The 23,253-nt window shown below is 39.9% G+C and overlaps 1 protein-coding gene across 3 annotated transcripts in view; it reads right to left on the bottom strand.

Annotated features, from left to right (window-relative positions):
* The window catches only part of LOC128686601 (zinc finger protein 385B), a 113,149-nt gene that overhangs the window by 35,965 nt on the left and 53,931 nt on the right, over nt 1-23,253 (bottom strand). For all 3 annotated transcript variants that reach the window (XM_070088199.1, XM_070088198.1, XM_070088200.1), the window contains exons 5-8: nt 19,170-19,279; nt 18,746-18,896; nt 16,586-16,713; nt 8,601-8,754 (exon numbers count right to left, since the gene is read on the bottom strand). In XM_070088199.1, the coding sequence (XP_069944300.1) occupies nt 8,601-8,754; nt 16,586-16,713; nt 18,746-18,896; nt 19,170-19,279 (543 nt within the window). The remainder of the gene's footprint in view (nt 1-8,600; nt 8,755-16,585; nt 16,714-18,745; nt 18,897-19,169; nt 19,280-23,253) is intronic.

The raw sequence follows: 23,253 nt of genomic DNA, 5'->3' as shown, positions 1-23,253 counted from the left end.
TGTACCAGTCGACAAAAATCATACCTCTTTTGCTAGAGCTCCATTTTTTTTTTCTATCGAATGGGTACAAGAAACCACCCATTTACTGATTTTCACTAACCAATAATGTGATCAGAAATTGGCAATTTTGCCAATTTCACACAAATTTCAAAAGATGCCAATTTCCAAATAGGGTCCAGAATAAACAAGACAGACATTTCTGGCACTAAAATAACATTTCCTCTGTTCATTACTCATGTCCCTAGGCCTCTGTTACATTTCTTTTGGTTTCCACTTTGAATTTTTTATTCTCACAAAAGATAGAAGATTTATGTTATGCAGACTACTGCATTCGTGTAGAAACGGCATAGAAATGGTGTAAATAATATCAGGGCACTTGTGAAAGAATATTACACTCACCAGTTGATGTGTATTGGACGCATGGCATGATTTGTTTACCTTTGAACTTTGGCAAAAATCGAACATTTCTGCTACTTTGAGCTCAATTTCAAGGTACTTTTCATTGTGAAACCAATCAAAATCATCTCAATTTCCATAATGTCTTCCATTCTATAAAATGAGACCAGGAAAACTAGAATACAACCATAAATAGCACACGAAAATACACTGCAAAGTCGCTGTTTTAAACCAAAAACACGGTTGGAGTTTTTTTTTTCTCATGCACTGTGCTGCAGGATTTTTTATACCGTGCACACTGACCACATAGACCCATTCTTTCATATGTAGGCCTACAAGCTTTCTCTCGCCAGATCTGAAGGTGCTAGAATTTATGCGTACTAGTACGGCACCAACCCTGGTGTGGAAGCCGTACTAGTACGGCACCAACCCTGAAAGGATTAAAAACCATTCGGCTCCATTCACTCCTATCAAATACGCTCACGCACGCTTGCTCTAAGTCCAAGCCCCTCGCACACAAAACCTCCTTTACCCCTTCCCTAGGCTGACCCCTACCCCGCCTTCCCTCCACTACAGATTTATACATTCTCGAAATCTTTCTGTTTCATTTAATTCTCTCTACATGTCCAAACCATCTCAACAAACCTTCCTCAGCCCTCTCGACAAGTTTTGGCAACCCCGCACCTCCTCCTAACTTCCAAACTATGAATTCTCTGCATTATATTCACACCATACATTGCCCTCAGACATGACATCTCCACTGCCTTCAGCCTTCTCCTCGCTACAACATTCATCACCCATGCTTCACTCCCATACAAGTGTGTTGGTAAAATTATACTCTCATACATTCCCCTCTTTGCTTCCAAGGACAAAGTTCTTTGTCTCCACAGACTCCTAGGTGCATTGCTCACCCTTTTCCCCTCATCAATTCTATGATTCACCTCATCTCTCATAGACCCATCTGCTGACACGTCCACTCCCAAATATATGAATATATTCACCTCCTCCAATCTTTCATCATCTAATCTTTTTATCCCCATAACCTTACTCTTTCCTATATTCACTTTTAATTTTCTTCTTTTACATACCCTACCAAATTCATCCACCAACCTCTGCAACTTCTCTTCAGAATCTCCAAAAAGCAGTATCATCAGCAAAAAGCAACTGTGACAACTCCCACTTTGTGTTTGATTCTTCATCCTTTAACTCCACACCTCTTGCAAAGACCCTAGCATTCAATTCTCTTACAACCCCATCTATAAATATATTGAACAACCACAGTGACACCATACATCCTTGCCTAAGGCCTACTTTTGCTGGGAAATAATCTCCCTCTTTCCTACATGCTCTAACCTGCGCCTCACTATCCTCGTAAAATCTCTTCACTGCTTTCAGTAACCTGCCTTCTATACCATACACCTGCCACATTGCCCCCCCCCCCTATCCACCCTGTCATTTGCCTTTTCCAAATCCATAAATGCTACAAAAACCTCTTTAGCCTTATCTAAATACTGTTCACCTATATGTTTTACTCTAAACACTTGGTCTACACACTCCCTACCTTTCCTAAAGCCTCCTTGTTCATCTGTTACCCTGCTCTCCATCTTACTCTTAATTCTTTCAATAACAACTACCATAAACTTTACCAATCCCCAGGTACCTTATCCTCTTCCATGCATTTATTAAATAACAGCACCAAACACTCCAAAACCATACCCCCACCTGCTTTTAACATTTCTTTCTTTATCCCATCAATCCCAGCTGCCTTACCCCCTTTCATTCTACCCACTACCCCACGAACTTTCCCCACACTCACAACTGGCTCTTCCTCACTCCTACAAGATGTTATTCCTCCTTGCCCTATACACGAAATCACACCTTCTCTATCATCAACATTTAACAATTCCTCAAAATATTCCCTCCATCTTCCCGATACCTCTAACTCTCCATTTAATAATTCTCCTCTCCTATATTTAACTGACACTTCCATTTGTTCCCTAGGCTTCCTTAACTTGTTAATCTCACTCCAAAACTTTTTCTATTTTCAACAAAATTTGTTGATAACATCTCACCCACTCTCTCATTTGCTCTTTTTAGATTGCTTCACCACTCTCTTAACCTCTCTTTCTCTCCATATACTCTTCCCTCCTTGCATCACTTCTACTTCGTAAAAATCTCTCGCATGCTAATTTTTTCTCCCTTACTACTCTCTTTACATCATCATTCCACCAATTGCTCTTTCCTCCCGCACCCACTTTCCTGTAACCACAAACTTGTGCTGAACACTAACACTACATTTTTAAACCTACCCCATACATTTTCAAAACTATTACCTATACAGGAAGGCCCCACTTATACGGCTGGTTAGGTTCCAGGCTACCGCCGTAAAGCGGAAACCGCCGTAAAGTGGAACACCCTTTTTTTTCCACTTACAAATGCATACAAACACTAGATAACAAGTTTACACTAACATATATTAAGTTAGCAATAGAACCAGGCATCAAAAAACAATAAAAAGTACAATACACACATAGTGCACTCATTACTTACCTTAAAATATTTATAGTCTTAATCTAGGGTGAGACAAGTAGTATTTATTGTAAGAAATCAAGTGTGGTATGTATGGTAGTGAGCCAGGCTACCATACCAGGCCACCCCACCCATACATACAATTCTATGATATTTAAGCATCCCAGAGCGATAAAATGTATATACAGTTCACTCATTACTTACCTTAAAATATAGGGTGAGATGAGTAGTATTTATTGTAAAAAATCAAGTGTGGTATGTATGGTAGTCATCCAGGCTACCATACCAGGCCAACCCACCCACACATATATTCCATGATATTTAAGCATCCCAGAGCGATAAAATGTATATACAGTTCACTCATTACTTACCTTAAAATGTTTGTAGTCTTAATGTAGGGTCAGGAGTAAGTAAATGAGATAAAACGAATAAATGAGAGAGAGAAAGAATGAGTGCATGAGAGAGGACAGGCGCAGAGTTATGTAAACAAACCAGGCGAAGGTAAGTTTTGTAAACAAAGTGTACACGTCTGGTTTGTGTACAGGTTGTCTCTACATTGATACGGTAGAATAAATAAAGAAGAACACTCCCATTCTCATGTAACATCATTTTGAGAAGAAATGATGCTCTGAGTGAAGGCAATGGAAATAAGTCACTGACTTTTTTGGGTTATCCTAGGTTCTCTACACATATGTTGTTATGTATGATAATCTATGTAACTGTATTTGTGTATACCTGAATAAACTTACTTACATACATACAAAAAGAATAATTTTCTACAGTTACCCCCAGTAACACATTTTCTCTTATGTTAGATTAGAGAAAATGTTACTCTTGGCATCACTTGTACAAGTTATCTGGCTACGACATCTCATATTTATGTTTATTTATTCTATTGTAGGGTGTATTTATCATCTTTTTATGTTATGTATCGTGTTTATTATATAATTTTGAAAAAATATCATGGATGGATTAATGAAAATGTGTATATTAACGTAATATACAACATTTAATAAGACTCGGTGATTATTATTATTATTATTATTAGCATTTCTAATATGGCGTCACTTGTGCAAGTCGTCTGCTACCACATCTCATATTTATGTTTATTTATTCTATTGTAGGGTGTATTTATCATCTTTTTATGTTATGTATCGTGTTTATTATATAATTTTTAAAAAAATATCATGGATGGATTAATGAAAATGTGTATATTAACGTAATATACAACATTCAATGAGACTCGGTGATTATTATTATTATTATCATTTCTAATATGGCGTCACTTGTGCAAGTCGTCTGCTACCACATCTCATATTTATGTTTATTTATTCTATTGTGGGGTGTATTTATCATCTTTTTATGTTATGTATCGTGTTTATTATATAATTTTGAAAAAATATCATAGATGGATTAATGAAAATGTGTATTTAACATAATATACGACATTTAAATGAGACGATGATTATTATCATTACTAATGACGTCTGGAGACATAAGACTCTTACTGATTTTAATGTGTACCTGCATGCCAGCACAGTATGTAAGTTTATTTAAGTACAGGTATACATAAGTATAATTATCAGAGTATATATAAAATATGAAATAACTTTTAAAAACATTTGAAAATTTGGAGTTTCCAGACAAAATGGAGAGACTTAGTGCTTACTGAGCTCACGAAGAATGTAAACAAACAAGGTGGGGCGCGGTGACCGTATTAGAAAGTCAGGTGGGGGGAGCCGTATAGCGAGTTTTGGTCATAATTCGAAATGACCGTATTAGCGGAACGCCGTAAAGCGGGGCCTTCCTGTACTCTCACTAGCCCATTTATCCTCCAATAGTTGTTTATATCTTACACTAACTCCCCCCTCTTTTAATTTATAAACCTTCACCTCTCTCTTACTTGATGCTTCTATTTTCCTTGTATCCCATCTACGTTTTACTCTTACTGTAGCTGCAACTAAAAAGTGATCTGATAAATCTCTGGCCCCTTTATAAACCATGTACATCCTGAAGTCTACTCAACAGTCTTTTATCTACCAATACATAGAGCTATTATTGAAAGAATTAGAGGTAAGAGAGAGGAGGATTGCAGATGAGCAAGGAGGTTTTAGAGTGGTAGCAGATGTGTAGATCAAGTGTTTACATTGAAGCATATATGTGAACAGTATTTAGATAAAGGTAGGGAAGTTTTCATTGCATTTATGGATTTAGAAAAGGCATATGACAGAGTGGATAGGGGAGCAATGTGGCAGATGATGCAAGTGTATGGAATAGGTAGTAAGTTACTAAATGCTGTAAAGAGCTGTTATGAGGATAGTGAGGTTCAGGTTAGGGTGTGTAGGAGGGAGATTACTTCCCGGTAAAAGTTGGTCTTAGACAGGGATGTGTAATGTCACCATGATTGTGTATGAGTGAGGTGAAAGTGTTGAATGATGATGAAAGTATTTTCTTTTTGGGGATTTTTTCTTTCTTTTTGGGTCACCCTGCCTCGACGGGAGATGGTCGACTTGTTGAAAAAAAAATTATAATAAGCCATCTGATAAGCATAATTTAATTAATGATACTCAGCATGGATTCATGAGAGGCCGTTCCTGTCTTAACTAATTTATTAACCTTCTTCAATAAATCTGATATCGTTTTAGAATTTAGTAAGGCTTTTGATAGAGTAACACATGGAAGACTTAAAGAAAGTGGCACCTCATGGCATTGGGGGAAAAGTGCTGTCATGGATTGAGTCATGGCTCACGGACAGTAAGCAGTGTGCATAAATGAGGTTAAATCTGTGTGGGGATCTGTAACAAGTGGCATTCCACAGGGATCAGTCTAGGTCAATTGTTGTTTATAATATACATGTATATCAATGACATCGACAAGGGAATTACTAGTGAAATGAGCAACCCTGCCAATGACACAAAGACAGGTAGGATAACTGATTCAAACGGAGATATCATGGAACTTCAGGAGGATTTAGACAAGCTCAATACCTGGTCAGAAAAGTGGCAGTAGCAGTTCAATGTAGATAAATGCAAGGTTCTAAAGCTCGGAAGTGTTCATAACCCTAGCATATAGAACTTCGCCATACAGATTGCAAAAAGGACTTGGGGGTTATGGTAAGCAGCAACCTTAAACCAAGACAGCAATGCCTAAGCATACGTAATAAGGCAAACAGATTACTGGGATTTATTTCAAGTGTAAGCAACACAGCTCAGTTCTCATCTCCGTAACACAGAATGAACATGAATTTGCTAGAAAACATTCAGTGTAGAATGACTAAATTAACCTTTTGACTGTTTCAGTCGTATATACACGTCTTATGGGCCAATGTGTTTGACGTATACATATTTAAAAATTCTAGCAGCTTCAAATCAATCAGGAGAAAGCTGGTACTCCCATATGTGACAAAATGGGTCTGTTTGGTCAGTGTGTGCAGTATAAAAAAAATCCTGCAGCACACAGCGCATAATGAGAAAAAAAAAAAAAAAACTTCAACCGTGTTTTTGGATTAAAACGCCGACTTTGAGGTTTGTTTTCATATACAGTGGACCCCCGGATTACGATGTCATCAGATTACATAAAATTCGGATTAAGTAAAGCCTTTGCGTCAAAATATTGGCTCGGTTAACGACAAAGGACACGGTTAAAGTCATTTGTCCCGAAAGTGTCTCCGAGCTGGCCAGGTTGTATAACAAACCCCATACAACCATTGCTACTATCTTGGCCAAGAAAAAGGCAATCAAGGAAGCTGATGTCGCGAAAGATGCAAATATGCTCACAAAACAGAGATAGCAAATACTTGAAGATGTGAAGAAACTGTTGCTGGTGTGCATCAACGAGAAACAATTATCAGGAGAGTGTTTCGCAGTCAATTATATGCAAAAAGGCAAGGCAGCTGCATAACGATCTCGTTAAGAAAATGCCTGGAACTAGTGCTGATATTGATGAATATAAAGCCAGCAAAGACTGGATTGAGAGATTTAAGAATCATAGTGGCATACACAGTGTGATAAGGCATGATGAGGCTGCCAGTTCTGACAAAAAAGTGGCTGAAACATATGTGCAGGAATTTAAGGGGTACATAGAGGCTGAACAATTAAAACCCTAACAAGTGTTCAATTATGATGAAACAGGCCTGTTTTGGAAGAAAATGCCAAGCAGGACCTACATTACTCAGGAGGAAAAGGCACTCCCAGGACATAAGCCTATGAAAGACAGGCTTACTCTGTTGATGTGTGCCAATGCTAGTGGTGATTGCAAAATGAAGCCTTTATTGGTGTATCACTCGGAAACTCCCAGAGCGTTCAGGCAAAAGAATATCCTCAAGGCTAATTTGTGTGCTGTAGAGGGCAAACAGTAAGGCATGGGTCACTAGGGACTTTTTCTATGACTGGTTACACCATGCATTTGCCCCCACTGTGAAAAATTACCTAATTGAAAATAAATTTGACCTTAAGTGCCTCCTGGTATTAGACAACGCTCCTGGTCATCCTTCAGACGTGGCAGAGTGACTTTCTGCAGACATGAGCTTCATTAAGATCAAGTTTTTGCCTCCTAATACCACTCCTCTCCTGCAACCCATGGACCAGCAGGTCATTGCAAACTTCAAAAAACTGTACACAAAAGCTCTGTTTGAAAGGTGCTTTGTAGTGACCTCAGAAACTCAATTGACTAAGAGAGTTTTGGAGAGATCACTTTAATATCCTCAATTGTGTAAACGTTATAGGTAAGGCTTGGGAGGGAGTGACTAAGAGGACCTTGAACTCTGCTTGGAAAAAACTGTGGCCACAATGTGTAGACAAAAGGGATTTTGAAGGATTTGAGGCTAACCCTGAGAAGAGTATGCCAGTTGAGGAATCCATTGTGGCATTGGGGAAGTCCTTGAGGTTGGAGGTTAGTGGGGAGGATGTGGAAGAGTTGGAGGAGGAGGAGGAGGAGGAGGACAATGAAGAACTAACCACTGATGAGCTGCTAGATCATCTTCAACAGCTAGAGGCCAGACCTGAGGAAACTGCTTCGGAGGAGGGGAGAGAGAAATTGAAGAAGTTGCCTACTTCAAAGATTAAGGAAATGTGTGCAATGTGGCTTAAAGTGCAAACCTTTTTTGATGAAAATCACCCTGACACAGCTATTGCAAGCCGTGCTGATGACTATTACACTGACTATGTTGTGAACCACTTTAGGAAAGTCATAAAGGAATGAGAGGCACAGGCCTCTATGGACAGATATGTTGTGCGACAAAAGTCCAGTGACTCTCAAGCTGGTCCTTGTGGCATTAAAAGAAGAAGGGAAGTAACTCCAGAAAAGGACTTGCTACCTCAAATCCTAATGGATGGGGATTCCCCTTCTAAACACTAAGACCATCCACACTCTCCCCTCCTGCCATCCCATCAATCATCACCAGATCTTTAATAATCGTAAGTGTCATGTAACTGTGCATGTCTTCTTCAGTTTGTGTGTATTAAAATTAATATTTCATGTGGTAAAAAAATGTTTTTTTTCATACTTTGGGGTGTCAGGAACGGATTAATTTGATTTCCATTACAGTATTTCTCATGGGGAAAATTAATTCGCCTAACGATGATTTCGCCTAACGTTGAGCTCTCAGGAACGGATTAATAGCATTAGGTGAGGGTCCACTGTAATGCTAAGCTAATATAAAAAAGATTTCTCCTTACCTCATTTTTTTCTGATGATTACTACTTTGAAGGTGTTGCTTGATAGGAGTTTCCCCAGTGCATGGAATGTTACAATAGGTGCAGGTGAAAACACAAGTGTTTCCCTCAAGTGACCTTCTCACTGTACCATCAATTAATGCAGATTCTACCAGGCCTGAAAGAATTATGTTGTCAATTGCCCAAGCTTTATATTTTAAAAATCAAGCAACAATGTGTGCTGTGATATGCTTAGAAAGTGACAGACCTTCTTATAAATATTAGGGTAATATTCAGAGTAACCGACAGACAATTTAGTATTTGTACACATTTGTGTGTATTATTGTTTATGTATTTGTCTTATCTAGTGCACAACATAAAAGTGTATATTATTGTTATTCTTTGTAGGAATTTTTTTTTTTTTTCAACAAGTCGGCCGTCTCCCACCGAGGAATATCAAGAGTAAATTACAGAGGACCCCCGGTTAACGATATTTTTTCACTCCAGAAGTATGTTCAGGTGCCAGTACTGACCGAATTTGTTCCCATAAGGAATATTGTGAAGTAGATTAGTCCATTTCAGACCCCCAAACATACACGTACAAACGCACTTACATAAATACACTTACATAATTGGTCGCATTCGGAGGTGATCGTTATGCGGGGGTCCACTGTATTTTATTAATGTTGAAAAAAAAAAAGTTGTGTTTTTATACTGCAGTTTTAAGTGGTGACAAATGTGCCCGCTTCATGAATGATCCAGCCAACAAGATGTAACCTATGTTCTGGACTGTGGAAAAAATTCTCCAGTAAAGGAGATATCTCTCAGCCCTCAGAGGGGCTTAGCCCTCCCAGAAGGGGCTCATGGACTCTTCCTTCCTCACAAACAAATTGATTAAACCCACATGTTTGTACCCTAGCGTGACAAGACACGCTTTCCTCTCCTTGCTAGTTCTTGTTAACCGAGAGTAACCCTACACCCACTTTATTTACAAGTTGGGACAATTAAGAATTCTAGTCTATAGCTAGGTAACAAGAAATCTACCATCTTGTATTGAATACTGTTGCAATGTGTAGCAAGGGAGAGAAATAAAGCTGAGTTCAGCATATCCTTTGTGGGGATGAGAATGAGAAGGGCGACGAAGCGGGTGGGCCTCAGATTGCTTCAAGGAACGGACGAGAGACGTTTGTCATGAAGGTGTCACCTCCTTATCGTTAAAAGGCAAAGGGACAGTAGTGACCAGTGTGTTCTTGACTCTTGTTCATTCTGATAATCTTAGGAAACTAGGAAAAGTTGGAAAAGTTCCCTTATATAGGCCACGAAATTCGCGGTAGAACTAATCAAGTAGTGTTATTGTATCTCCAGGTTTTCCTTAGTGGGGATAATACCACGAAACTATGAACAAATGATGGAACTGAAAGGTGAAGTGCAACCGATATTGCAAGCGATTGCAACAAACATTCCTGACGTAGTGGCGAACAGTGCAACATTCCCCGAAACGATTAAGCCTTCAGCCAAGATAATGATACTGGGGTCATACTTCCATTACCACAAACTAGGGGAAATTGGGTCAGTTACAATACCCAGGTAAGTCCAGCCATACCCACACCTAATTATGTTAGCTGCAGCTGATAGGTAGGGGTGAGAGTTGACTGGAATTAACAACAGATCCCATCATGGGTGGTTGATTTCACCCAAACCAAGTGAGTAGAACTAAGCATTTCATATTATATTGAAATGCTGAGATACACACTCCTTTGGGGCAAATTATAAAAATAACCCCTTATTAATCCACAGCCCCGGTGGTAATTGGAATGGCACCCCGAAGGGATGGCCGGGGGAGGCTGCTGGACATTGTGCTGTTACAGATAGGTAACAACATCAGTTGTTACCTATCTGTATAGGAAAGTGTACTTATCCAACCAGTTCTCAGGACTTCTAAATTGGCTGTAGTCAAAAAGGAAGTGTCCTACTGACCTGCCACTTCTGTGAACATATAACTGATGTTTAAGATGCTCTATACCTTCACTGTTTTCTGTGTGAATAAAGTTTATGCTATGATCCTGGGTACATGTACTGGTGCTGCTGCCTCCAAACTGTTTTTCACTATTAAGTGTTGTTCCTTGGCTTTGTATACAGTGGACCCCCGCATACCGCACGCATCGCATACTGTACAATCCGCATACCACTCGCTTTTTTCGCAAAAATTTTGCCTCACATACCGCCCAAAAACCCGCTCACCGCCCTTCGTCCGAGACGCGTCCAATGTGCGGCCTGAGCCACGCTCACATGTTCCGCCGGTGGCATTGTTTACCAGCCAGCCTCCGCAGTAACATCCAAGCATACAATCGGAACATTTCGTATTATTACTGTTTTTGGTGATTTTTTCTGGAAAATAAGTGACCATGGGCCCCAAGAAAGCTTTAGTGCCAACCCTACAGCACTAAGGGTGAGAATTACTATAGAGATGAAGTAAAAGATCATTGATAAGTATGAAAGTGGAGTGCGTGTCTCCGAGCTGGCCAGGTTGTATAATAAACCCCAATCAACCATCGCTACTATTGGTGGTACAGCTGCTGCTGTACGTCAGCTGCTGCTGTCATCGTCTGCTGCTGCTGTAGCATCGTCTGCTGCTGCTGTAGCATCGTCTGCTGCTGCTGTAGCATCGTCTGCTGCTGCTGTAGCATCGTCTGCTGCTGCTGTAGCATCGTCTGCTGCTGCTGTAGCATCGTCTGCTGCTGCTGTAGCATCGTCTGCTGCTGCTGTAGCATCGTCTGCTGCTGCTGTAGCATCGTCTGCTGCTGCTGTAGCATCGTCTGCTGCTGCTGTAGCATCGTCTGCTGCTGCTGTAGCATCGTCTGCTGCTGCTGTAGCATCGTCTGCTGCTGCTGTAGCATCGTCTGCTGCTGCTGTAGCATCGTCTGCTGCTGCTGTAGCATCGTCTGCTGCTGCTGTAGCATCGTCTGCTGCTGCTGTAGCATCGTCTGCTGCTGCTGTAGCATCGTCTGTTGCTGCTGTACCACCGTCAGCTGCTGCTGCTGCTGTAGCACCGTTGTTGGTGTGGCTTATTGAGAATACCAAGAAACAATTAACCCCAGAGGATTTGCCACCCAGGATAACCCAAAAAAGTCAGTGTCATCGAAGACTGTCTAACTTATTTCCATTGGGGTCCTTAATCTTGTCTCCCAGGATGCAACCCACACCAGTCGACTAACACCCAGGTGAACAGGGAAAAATGCCTGGAACTAGTGCTCATATTGGTGAATTTAAAGCCAGCAAAGGTTGGTTTGAGAGATTTAAGAATCGTAGTGGCATACACAGTGTGATAAGGCCTGTTCTGGAAGAAAATGCCAAACAGGACCTACAGTACTCAGGAGGAAAAGGCACTCCCAGGACACAGTGTCTCATCAGTCATTGCTGCATCTTCAATAAAGGTAAGTGTCATTTATTCTTCATTTAGTAGAGTAGTACATGCACAATATATATTGTGCATGTACTACTCTACTATTGTGCATGTATCCTTCTCTTTGTGTGTAGGAAAATGTATATTTCATGTGGTAAAAGATTTTTTTTCATACTTTTGGGTGTCTTGCACGGATTAATTTGATTTCCATTATTTCTTATGGGGAAAATTCATTCACATACCGAACATTTTGCATAACAATCAGCCCTCTTGCACGGATTAAAGTCGCTATGCGGGGGTCCACTGTATTCTTACTCATCTCTGGTGGCAAGTCAGAAGATGTACTAGTTTTCTTGTGGGGTTTACCTCATAAGGATCATTCTCAGCTGTATTGCTGCAGGATGCACAAGGCATACCTTGATGTCCAGAGCTTAGCTCACGATATTCTACATAGCCAGTTAGCTGTGCACTGTCACAGTCAGGGTGCACGGTAATTACACTGCCTAGCATTGTAACAGGGACTTTGACTGGGTACTGAGATTTATTATGCCCACTTGGGGTGTTTGATGGATACTATTGCTGTTCTATATTTGTTCTCATTGGCCAAAGTGTGGGCTACCATTTCCCAGCATTGTTTATCTTGGATAAGCTGTTTAGCATGTTGAGGTTATTGGCATTATCATTTATATGTATAGATGTATCGGACAGCAACCAGCCAGGTACTATCGTCCTGCCAAGCCAGTGTAAAACAGAAGCCTGTAACTGTTTTACATGATGGTAGGACTGCTGGTGTCTATCTCAATTTTTTTTTTTTTTTATTAACACATCAGCCATTTCCCACTGAGGCAGGGTGGTCCGAAAAAGAAAAACTTTCATCATTCACTCCATCACTGTCTTGCCAGAGGCATGCCTACAGTTATAAAACTGCAACATTAACCCTTTCAGGGTCTAGAGGCCAAATTTCCAAGTGCACACCAGGGTCCAAGAATTTTCAAAAAATAATTTTGTCATTTTTTCTTATGAAATGCTAGAGAATCTTTTTCTGAAGATAATAAAACCAAAACTATGAAATTTGATGGAAAACTGACGAAATTATGCTCTCGCGAATTTTGATGTGTCAGCGATATTTACGAATCGGCTATTTTGCCGACTTTGACTCCCATTATATGCCAATTACATTATTCCAGTCGACCAAATTCTTAGCTATTTCACTAGTATTACTTCTATTCTATTGAGTGAGCACAAGAAATAGCCAAGTCAACTGTTTCAACTACAAAATAAAGTGATTGGAAATTAGTAATTTGTCCAATTTAATGCAAAGTTCAAAATACAGTGGACCCCCGGTTAACGATATTTTTTCACTCCAGAAGTATGTTCAGGTGCCAGTACTGACCGAATTTGTTCCCATAAGGAATATTGTGAAGTAGATTAGTCCATTTCAGACCCCCAAACATACACATACAAACGCACTTACATAAATACACTTACATAATTGGTTGCATTCGGAGGTGATCGTTATGCGGGGGTCCACTGTATTCTAATTTCAAAATAGGGTCCAGAATAAACAATGCTGGCATTCCTGGCACTAAACTAACATTTCCTCTGCTCATTAGATACGTTTTCAGGCTTTACAAATGAATTCCATTTATATTTTTTAGTCACGTAATGAATTTTATTCAAACCAAAAAATAGAAGATTTACTGATATGCAATATTGTAATAATTGTATAAATAATATCACCACATTTGTGAACATACATTAGACCCACCAGCTGGCGTGTATTAGACGTGTGAGGTCATTTGTTTATTCTTGAACATCGACAAAAATTGAACATTTCTGCTTCTTTGAGCTCAGTTTCAAGCCATTTCCATTACTAAAACCAATCAAAATCTCTATTTCTGTAATATATCTTCCATTCTATCAAATGACACCAAGAAATCGTAAATACAACTATAAAAAACATACGAAAAAACACAAAGTCGCTGTTTTAACTGAAAATTACGGTCTCAGTTTTTTTTATCTTATTATGCACTGTGTGCTGCAGGATTTGTTTTACGTAGTGCACACATACCACATAGATGTATTCTCTCATATCTAGGCCCAAATTTACTGCTCACAGCTGATCAGAGTGAGCTGAGCTCATGGCGTAGATCTACAGTTTGGACCCTCAACGTACAGCCGTAGATCTACGGCACGGACCCTAAAAGGGTTAACACCAGTCCTTCAGAAAGCAGACACTGTACTTCCCATCTCTAGGACTCAAGTCCGGCCTGCCAGTTTCCCCGAATCCCTTCATAAATGTTACTTTGCTCACACTCCAACAGCATGTCAAGTCCTAAAAACCATTTGTTTCCATTCGCTCCTGTCTAACAAGCTCACGCACGCTTGCTGAAAGTCCAAGCCCCTCGCACACAAAACCTCCTTTATCCCCTCCCTCCAACCTTTCCTAGGCCAACCTCTACCCCGCCTTCCCTCCACTACAGATTTGTATACTCTCGAAGTCATTCTATCTCGTTCCATCCTCTCTACATGTCCAAACCATCTCAATAACCCCTCCTCAGCCCTCAGGATAATAGTTTTGGTAATCCCACACCTCCCCCTAATCTCCAAACTATGGATTCTCTGCATTATATTCATACCACACATTGCCCTCAGACATGACATCTCCACTGCCTCAAGCCTTCTCCTTGTTGCAACATTCATAACCCAAGCCTCACACCCATACAAGTGTTGGTGTAACTATACTCACATATTCCCCTCTTTGCTTTCATGCACCACTCATCTTTTTCCCCTTGTCAATTCTATGATTCACCTCATCCTTCATAGACCCATCTGCTGACATGTCCACTCCCAAATATCTAAACACATTCACCTCCTCCATACTCTCTTCCTCCAATCTGATATCCAATCTTCCATTACCTAATTTTTTGTTATCCTCGTTACCTTACTCTTTCCTACATTCAATTTTAACCTCCTCCTTTTACATACCCTGCCAAACTCATCAACCAACCTCTGCAACTTTTCTTCAGAATCCCCCAAAAGTAAATTCATCAGCAAAGAGCAACTGTGACAACTCCCACTTTGTGTTAGATTCTTGATCTTTTAACCCCACACCTGAAATATTACTATATGTAATATTTCAGGTATGTCTTACTACTTCTACTTCTACTTCCACTTATGTCACACTACACTTGCATGTACAAGCATATATATACATACATATATTTTTTTTTTTTTCAACAAGTTGGCCGTCTCTCACCGAGGCAGGGTGACCCAAAAAGAAAGAAAATCCCCAAAAAGAAAATACTTTCATCATCATTCAACACTTTCACCTCACTCACACATAATCACTGTTTTTGCAGAGGTGCTCAGACCCTGAGGTTCTGAGCAGTTTCTTCAGTTCCTCAGACCTGAGGAAACTGCTCCGGAGGAGGGGATAGAGAAATTGAGGAAGTTGCCTACTTCAAAGATAAAGGAAATGTGTGCAAAGTGGCTTGAAGTGCAAACTTTCTTTGATGAAAATCACCCTCACACAGCTATTGCAAGCCGTGCTGGTGACTATTACACTGACAATGTTGTGAACCACTTTAGGAAAGTCATAAAGGAACGGGAGGTACAGGCCTCTATGGACAGATATGTTGTGCGGCAGAGGTCCAGCGACTCTCAAGCTGGTCCTAGTGGCATTAAAAGAAGAAGGGAAGTTACCCTGGAAAAGGACTTGCCACCTCAAGTCCTAATGGAAGGGGATTCCCCTTCTAAACATTAACACCATCCACACTCTCCCCTCCCATCCCATCAATCATCACCAGATCTTCAATAAAAGTAAGTGTCATGTAAGTGTATATGTCTTCTTCAGTTTGTGTGTATTAAAATTAATATTTCATTTGTTAAAAGTTTTTCTTTCATACTTTGGAGTGTCACGAACGGATTAATTTGATTTCCATTATTTCTTATGGGGAAAATTAATTCGGTTAACGATAATTTCGCCTAACGTTGAGCTCTCAGGAACGGATTAATATCGTTAAGCAAGGGTCCACTGTATTTAGTTAAGGGATTCAGGGAAACAGGTTATTTTTATATAGCCGGACTCGAGTCCTGGAAATGGGAAGTACAATGCCTGCACTCTAAAGGAGGGGTTCGGGATATTGGCGGTTTGGAGGGATATGTTGTGTATCTTTATACGTACATGCTTCTAAGCTGTTGTTCTGAGCACCTCTGCAAAAACAGTGATTATGTGTGAGTGAGGTGAAAAAGTTGAATGATGATGATGAAAGTATTTTCTTTTTGGGGATTTTCTTTCTTTTTGGGTCACCCTGCCTTGGCGGGAGATGGCCGACTTGTTGAAAAAATAAAAAGTTTTAATTTAATGCATTTATTGGTAAAATTAACAGCGAGAGGAAGATATCAGCAATCTTATGATGACCTGTTTACAGGTCTGTCATTGCTATTCAAACCTCAATATTCCTTGCAATGGCACAGGTATGAATTCATAATATGGACTATAAACAGTGATACTTCAGCATTTGTAAAACTATTTCCCTCTCACTGAAGCCTATGTCAATAAAAAAGGAACAATCACAGTATTTATATAATGACAGTAACTGACCTGTGGATGGATTAGCATTATCAAATGTACTGGGACTCTCTGCCCCTATTGCAGAATATGTAGACTTCAATGATGGAGGGGTACTACATGAGGAGGATGCTGTATTCAATCCCATTTGCTGACTGATCCTGTTAGGGGAAAAAAATTACAGTTAATTTCGTGCCTTTCAGCTATATTATAGACCAGCTGAGGGCTAAAATAAGGGCAAAAGCAGCTGTTACCCCATGAGCCCCTAGGTGTGAGGGCCCAAGGGCTATTTTGTATAAAAAAAATCACTAATGGAACAAAAATGTTCTTAAACTTCATTTTGATTCATGTAATTTTATTAAACAGAATTCAAAGTTAAGAAAGTATGAGCATATTTTAAAGTATAAATATAATGCACCTAGGTAGTAGGTTGGTAGACAGCAACCGCCCAGGGAGGTACTACCGTCCTGCCAAGTGAGTGTAAAACGAAAGCCTGTAATTGTTTTACATGATGGTAGGATTGCTGGTGTCCTTTTTTCTGTTTCATGAACATGCAAAATTTCAGGTACGTCTTGCTACTTCTACTTACACTCAGGTCACACTACACATACTGTATATGTACAAGCGTATATATACATACCCCTCTGGGTTTTCTTCTATTTTCTTTCTAGTTCTTGTTCTTGTTTATTTCCTCTTATCTCCATGGGGAAGTGGAACAGAATTCTTCTTCCGTAGGCCATGCGTGTTGTAAGAGGCGACTAAAATGCCGGGAGCAAGGGGCTAGTAACCCCTTCTCCTGTATATATTACTAAATTTGAAAGGAGAAACTTTGGTTTTTTCTTTTGGGCCACCCCGCCTCGGTGGGATACGGCCGGTGTGTTGAAAGAAAGAAGAAGAAAATATAATGCAGTGGAGGTGTATCCGAGTGCAATGTGTAGTGCGATTATGCAGAGGATCTGCAGCTTGGAGATCAGGTGCGGGGTATTATCCAGAGGGCTGAAGAGGGGTTGGTTGAGGTGGTCGAGACATTTAGAGGGAATGGAAGAAAATGGGATGACTTGGAAGAAATATAAATCTGTAGTGGAAGGAAAGCAGAGTAGGGGGTCTTCCTAGGAAAGGTTGGAGAAAGGGAGTAAAGAAGGCTTTGTGTACATGGAGCTTAAATGTCCAGCAAGTGTACATGAGTGTGTTAGATAGGAGCAAGTGAAGGCAAATGGTTTTTATGAATTGACATGCTGTTGGAGTGTGAGCAAAGTAACATTTATGAAGGGATTCAGGGAAACCAGTTAGCTGGACTTGAGTCCTGAAGGTGAGAAGTACAGTGCCTGCACTCTGAAGGAGGGGTGAGACTATGTTACAATTTTTAAACCTCTGGCAAGAGTCATGGAATGAATGATGATGAAAGTGTTCCTTCTTTTTTGGGTCACCCTGCATCATTGGGAAATGGCTGATGCATTAAAAAATATATATAATGCATATACAGTGCATGGATTTCCCCTGGACCCCATTTGCTTTTCCTCCACCACTATTCCAAACCCAGACAAAACAAATCATTTAAAATACTACTATCAAATACATTAAATCTAGAGAAACCCTCAATCCCGCCTAAATTCTCACACTGTCCCCACTTGTTAATTGTCAACCACTGTTCCCATCCAAAGTTACTAGCAATCAATGAGTACTTACCCTTTTTTGGGAGGGAGGACAGAGGGGGGAAGCTGGTTACCAACTTGTGGCCTAGTGTTACCAAACACTAGCTATAGGCTTGTACAGTTTATGCCATTAGAGCCATTGAAAAAAGTCTTTTGTAATACTAAACAAGCCATTTTCTCATCTGCCAGTGCTACTGCCACTGTTGCCTCCTCTCCACTCCAACATATGCAGTGGATTGTAACATCTTTACTACCTAACAACAAACACCCTCTGATTGCATTATACAGTACTTTCTTTAACAATAACCTAATGGTCTCTTGCTCTAGAAATCCCTTCATATACCTGAAATACAACTGTGGCCAGTTTCAAGTCTTTCTACTCCCATGGCATGGCCTGGGGTAAGACTTTTCTGACATACCAGATCAACCAGGCTGTTGCTGTTCAAGGACTACTGACCCACATTCATCGCTGCCTTGCCTGTTCCTTTCACCACTGATCATACAGAAACGCATTAACCCAGCTTTTAATTTGAATTCTTACCTTATTTTCTTCTGATGACTGTTACCTAAGAGATGCTGCTTCATTGGTGTTTCTCCATTTAAGAATGTATTACAAACTGTGCAAGTGTAAGGTGTGCTTATTCCTCCTATGTACTTTACAATGCCATCTTCTACAGCACTCTTAAGTATGTCTGAAATTAAAATTTAACTTTAAAATGATTTTAGTTTACAAGTCCTCAAGAAGTTTTTCTGATATATTCAAGCTACTATGTAATATGGCATATAATAATTTCAGCTATGCTTAAAATACACTTTCAGCATTTTGGTTTCCATTATTTAGCTAGTTATACTCATCCTGGAACAAAGAAATTGAAAAATAAAATCAAGAATTCATACAATTAGAAAATTTAATAGCCAACCTCTGGAAGAGGAACCAATAGATTTTCAGGATTTAAATCTCTCACCTCCAGTATCTGCTGATGACTGCAATGTTGGAGAGAGACTTCTTTGAGATAAGGCTGTCATCTCATCTGGTTTGGACAGTGAAGAGACTTTGCCTTCTAAGCCCATCCTCCTAGAGAAAGGTCCTTTGTCAGCAAAAAAGTTTCATCCAATCTAACATTCTTCAGCCTCAAATGGTATTTATTCAATTATAGCAGTAATTTCTTTATTCAAAAATTTATATTAACTTTGTTAAACTTCTTTTCTTGGGAACTGAAAACCTGACTAAATAGCTACAACATTTATTCTGTCACTTGTTAATTATAACTCAGCTTATTATATTCAAACTACAATTTCATGAATTACCATGGGGTAAAAAGTACTTAAAATATTAATGTGATAAATGAATAAATATGTAAACATTCACTGTAGTGTACTAAGTCAAGCTGGAAGCAGGATTTATACTCACTATTATATGGGTAAGCTCTATTGCCTATTATAACCCACTAGCAACATGTTCTAACTGGTTTTGTACTGTACTATATGAACTTTACACAGTTCTCTACATATGCTACTTATGTTAGGATAGGCTAATGCCAACTTAAACTATTATAACATACAATAGCACTAATTAATCATATATAAAGGAGACAGACTTTGGACAGAATAGCCAGTCTTGAGTCCTGGGTGAGGAAAGGGTAGTGCCTGTACTCTGTAGTAGTAAGGATTTTGCAGTCAGAGGGATAATCTGTAATGTCAACACACTTCTGGAAAAATGTAACTGGAGGGAGTTTCAGGCGTCTAACAACTCCGTGGCACAGTCCATGATCAGGCCTCACAGTAGATCAGTCTGATCAACTAGGCTGGCACTGCTTGCCACATGGAATCCAATGTACAAACCACAGTCTGGCTGCTCAGACACTGACTTTAGGTATCTGTCCAGTTCCCTCTTGAAGACAAACAGGGGTCTATTGGCAATCCTCCTTATTTATGGTGGAATTCAGTTGAACAGCCTTGGGCTCCCGATGCAGTGTTTTCTAACTGTATTCATGGCACCTTTGCTTTTCACTGGAGGGATGTTCCACCATCTGCCGAGTCTTTTGCTTTCACAGTGATTTGTGTTTGCTAATTTGGAATCAGTCCCTTGAGGATTTTCCTGGTGTAAATTATGATGTACCTTTCTCATCTGTGTTCCAAAGAGTACAGGTCAGAGAAACTTCAAACATTCCCAGTACTGAACATATATGTGCAAGGAAGGGCCTCTCTACATTCTCCAGATTTCCATTTTTGTCTACCTTGAAAGGGACTTTTAGTGTGCAACAATATTCCAGCCTAGACAGAGTAAGTGACTTAAGGAGGATCATCACTGGCTTGGTATCCCTTGTTTTCAAGGTTCTGATTATTCATCCTATCCTTTTTTTCCCAAAATGTGATAGTGATACTGTCGTGGTCCTTGAAGGCGAGATCCTCTGACATTATCACTCTTGTCCTTCACATTAGAGTCAGTTATAAACATGTTACATATTCACATTAGTTTTTTGCTTTATTGTGTGGTTAGAATTTCTCTTATAATTTGTTCTACCTTTTAATTCCTAAAGTCTTCCATAATGGAGTAGCTGGAATTTGTCTTCACTGAACATCATTGGAAGACTTGGTTTACATCTACTTGAAGATTTAGTGTCCTTAATGGATGACACTTTCATGCACATTCTAGTATTGTCTGCCAAGGAAGACATGGTGCTATAGTTTGCATCTCCGTACATGTCATATATAGACAAGGAAAAGGATGAGGGAGAGTAATATACCTTGTGGAACAGTTTTTCACTGTGGCAGCATTTTACTTAACTCTGTTTACTATTACTCTTTGTGTTCTCTTGGATAGAAAGCTGAATATACACCTGCCCACTTTCCCGGTTATTTTCTCCTAAGACTGCCTTTCGTGTGCTATTACTCAACTACTGCACCTGTCGAAGGTATTTGCAAAGTGTGTATATATCTACATCCTGTTTGTCCTGCAGTGTATCCAAGACCATGTCACAGTGGTCCAGTAGCTGTGAGAGGCAGGAGAGAGAGAATTTGAACTCATGCTGCCATGGGTTGTGCAATTGTTGGGAATCCAAATGGTTGGTGATTTTGCATTTTTTAGAAACCTGTGGCATGCAAAGAGTACGTAACCTTTATTTGGCGCATGTACACACCCTCATTGAAAGGCTATCTCCCAACCAGTGAACCAGGTGCTAAGGGTTAATGATGGGGCCCCATTGTTCAATCAGTACCCACGTTCCAGCCAATAAAAGATGGTTTTGGCAATCGCAGAGGTGTTGTGGGTACCACACACCTGTCTGCCCTTGTCATTACCAATCTAGAGCTGGTTGAAGCACAGTCTGCTCTTTAGTAGTGGCTTCTATTCTGCCTTGCTTACCTTGGAGTGCACTAATACCTATTGTTGTACATAGTGTATATATATATTTTTTTTAACAACTCTGCCATCTCCCACCGAGGCAGGGCGACCCAAAAAAGAAAGAAAATCCCCAAAAAGAAAATACACTTTCACCTCACTCACACAATCACTGTTTTTGCAGAGTTGCCCAGAATACGACAGTTTAGAAGTATGTACGTATAAAAATACACAATATACCCCTCCAAACTGCCAATATCCCAAACCCCTCCTTTAGAGTGCAGGCATTGTACTTCCCATTTCCAGGACTCAAGTCTGGTTATATAAAATAACCAGTTTCCCTGAATCCCTTCACTAAATATTACCTTGCTCACACTCCAACAGCTCGCCAGGTCCCAAGTACCATTTGTCTCCATTCACTCCTATCTAACATGCTCATGCACGCTTGCTGGAAGTCCAAACCCCTCGCCCACAACACCACCTTTATCCCCAAACCCCTCGCCCACAACACCACCTTTATCCCCTCCCCCAACCTTTTCGAGGACGACCCCTATCTCGCCTTCCTTCCCCTACAGATTTATACGTTCTCCATGTCATTCTACTTTGATTCATTCTCTCTAAATGACCAAACCACCTCAACAAACCCTCTTCAGCCCTCTGACTAATACTTTTATTAACTCCACACCTCCTAATTTCCACACTCCGAATTTTCTGCGTAATATTTACACCACACAATTGCCCTTAGGCAGTACATCTCCACTGCCTCCAACCGCCTCCTCGCTGCAGCATTTACAACCCAAGCTTCACACCCATATATAATGTACATAATTCTGTTCTTACTTGAAGGATAATACAAGTCAAAAGTTTTTTCTGCTGTGTTTATTTTGCTCCCTTTACACCCAGGATAACAGGCCTTTGGGACTCCTGGGTTGTAATAAACCCTTTCAAAGATTTTTATGACATGGGACGTTAGAACTATGTATTGGTCTAATTCTTTGTTACTGTTTTGCTGCCACCTTGTGGAGTGGGAAAATATCCATTGCTTTAAGAAAATGGGATGGCCTGTGTCAAGGCTCCCTCTCCATACCATACACAAGACACACTGCAGGGGTTTCTTGCAGTTCTCAAGGAACACAGTTATAAAAGTCTGGACTTGGGGCAGAGAGCATAGACATGTTGTCAATGGCTTTTTCAAAGTCCAGTGGTGTTAGGGTTATGTCAAATTTTGAGATGTTTATGTAAACTTTGGGTATCTTTCATTAAAGAAAAAAAATCATTCACAATGTCAATCTTGAGTCTGCTGAACAGGCCACTAAATGCAAGGTCATTTTGAGACTTCAGTATGTTACTCATTTCTTTGCTGTCATCAGTGCAAATCCCATCTTGTTTAAGCAAAGGCCTGATACTGGATGTAGTTTTTCCTTTGTTTTTGGCATAAGAAAAGAAATATTTGAGATTTCTTTCAATTTCATTTGTGGCTTTTAGCTCCTATCTCCCCTGAGCCCTGTAAGATTTATTTAATTTAAATTCAATATTTTCTATTTCCCCTAGTCAGCTTGTAGAGGGAACATCCCTCCCTATCTAGTTTACATCTCCTCTTTTTCCTTAGGGGAATGTGCTTTGACCATACTTCAACTGCCACAGAGTTGATCCTTTCTAGACCCTAGTTTAGATCCATGTCCTTTACATTTTACCAGCACGTTTCATTA

The sequence above is a fragment of the Cherax quadricarinatus genome, chromosome 24 (assembly GCF_038502225.1).
Source record: "Cherax quadricarinatus isolate ZL_2023a chromosome 24, ASM3850222v1, whole genome shotgun sequence".
NCBI lineage: Eukaryota > Metazoa > Arthropoda > Malacostraca > Decapoda > Parastacidae > Cherax > Cherax quadricarinatus.
This window is presented reverse-complemented; position numbering and strand designations above follow the sequence as displayed.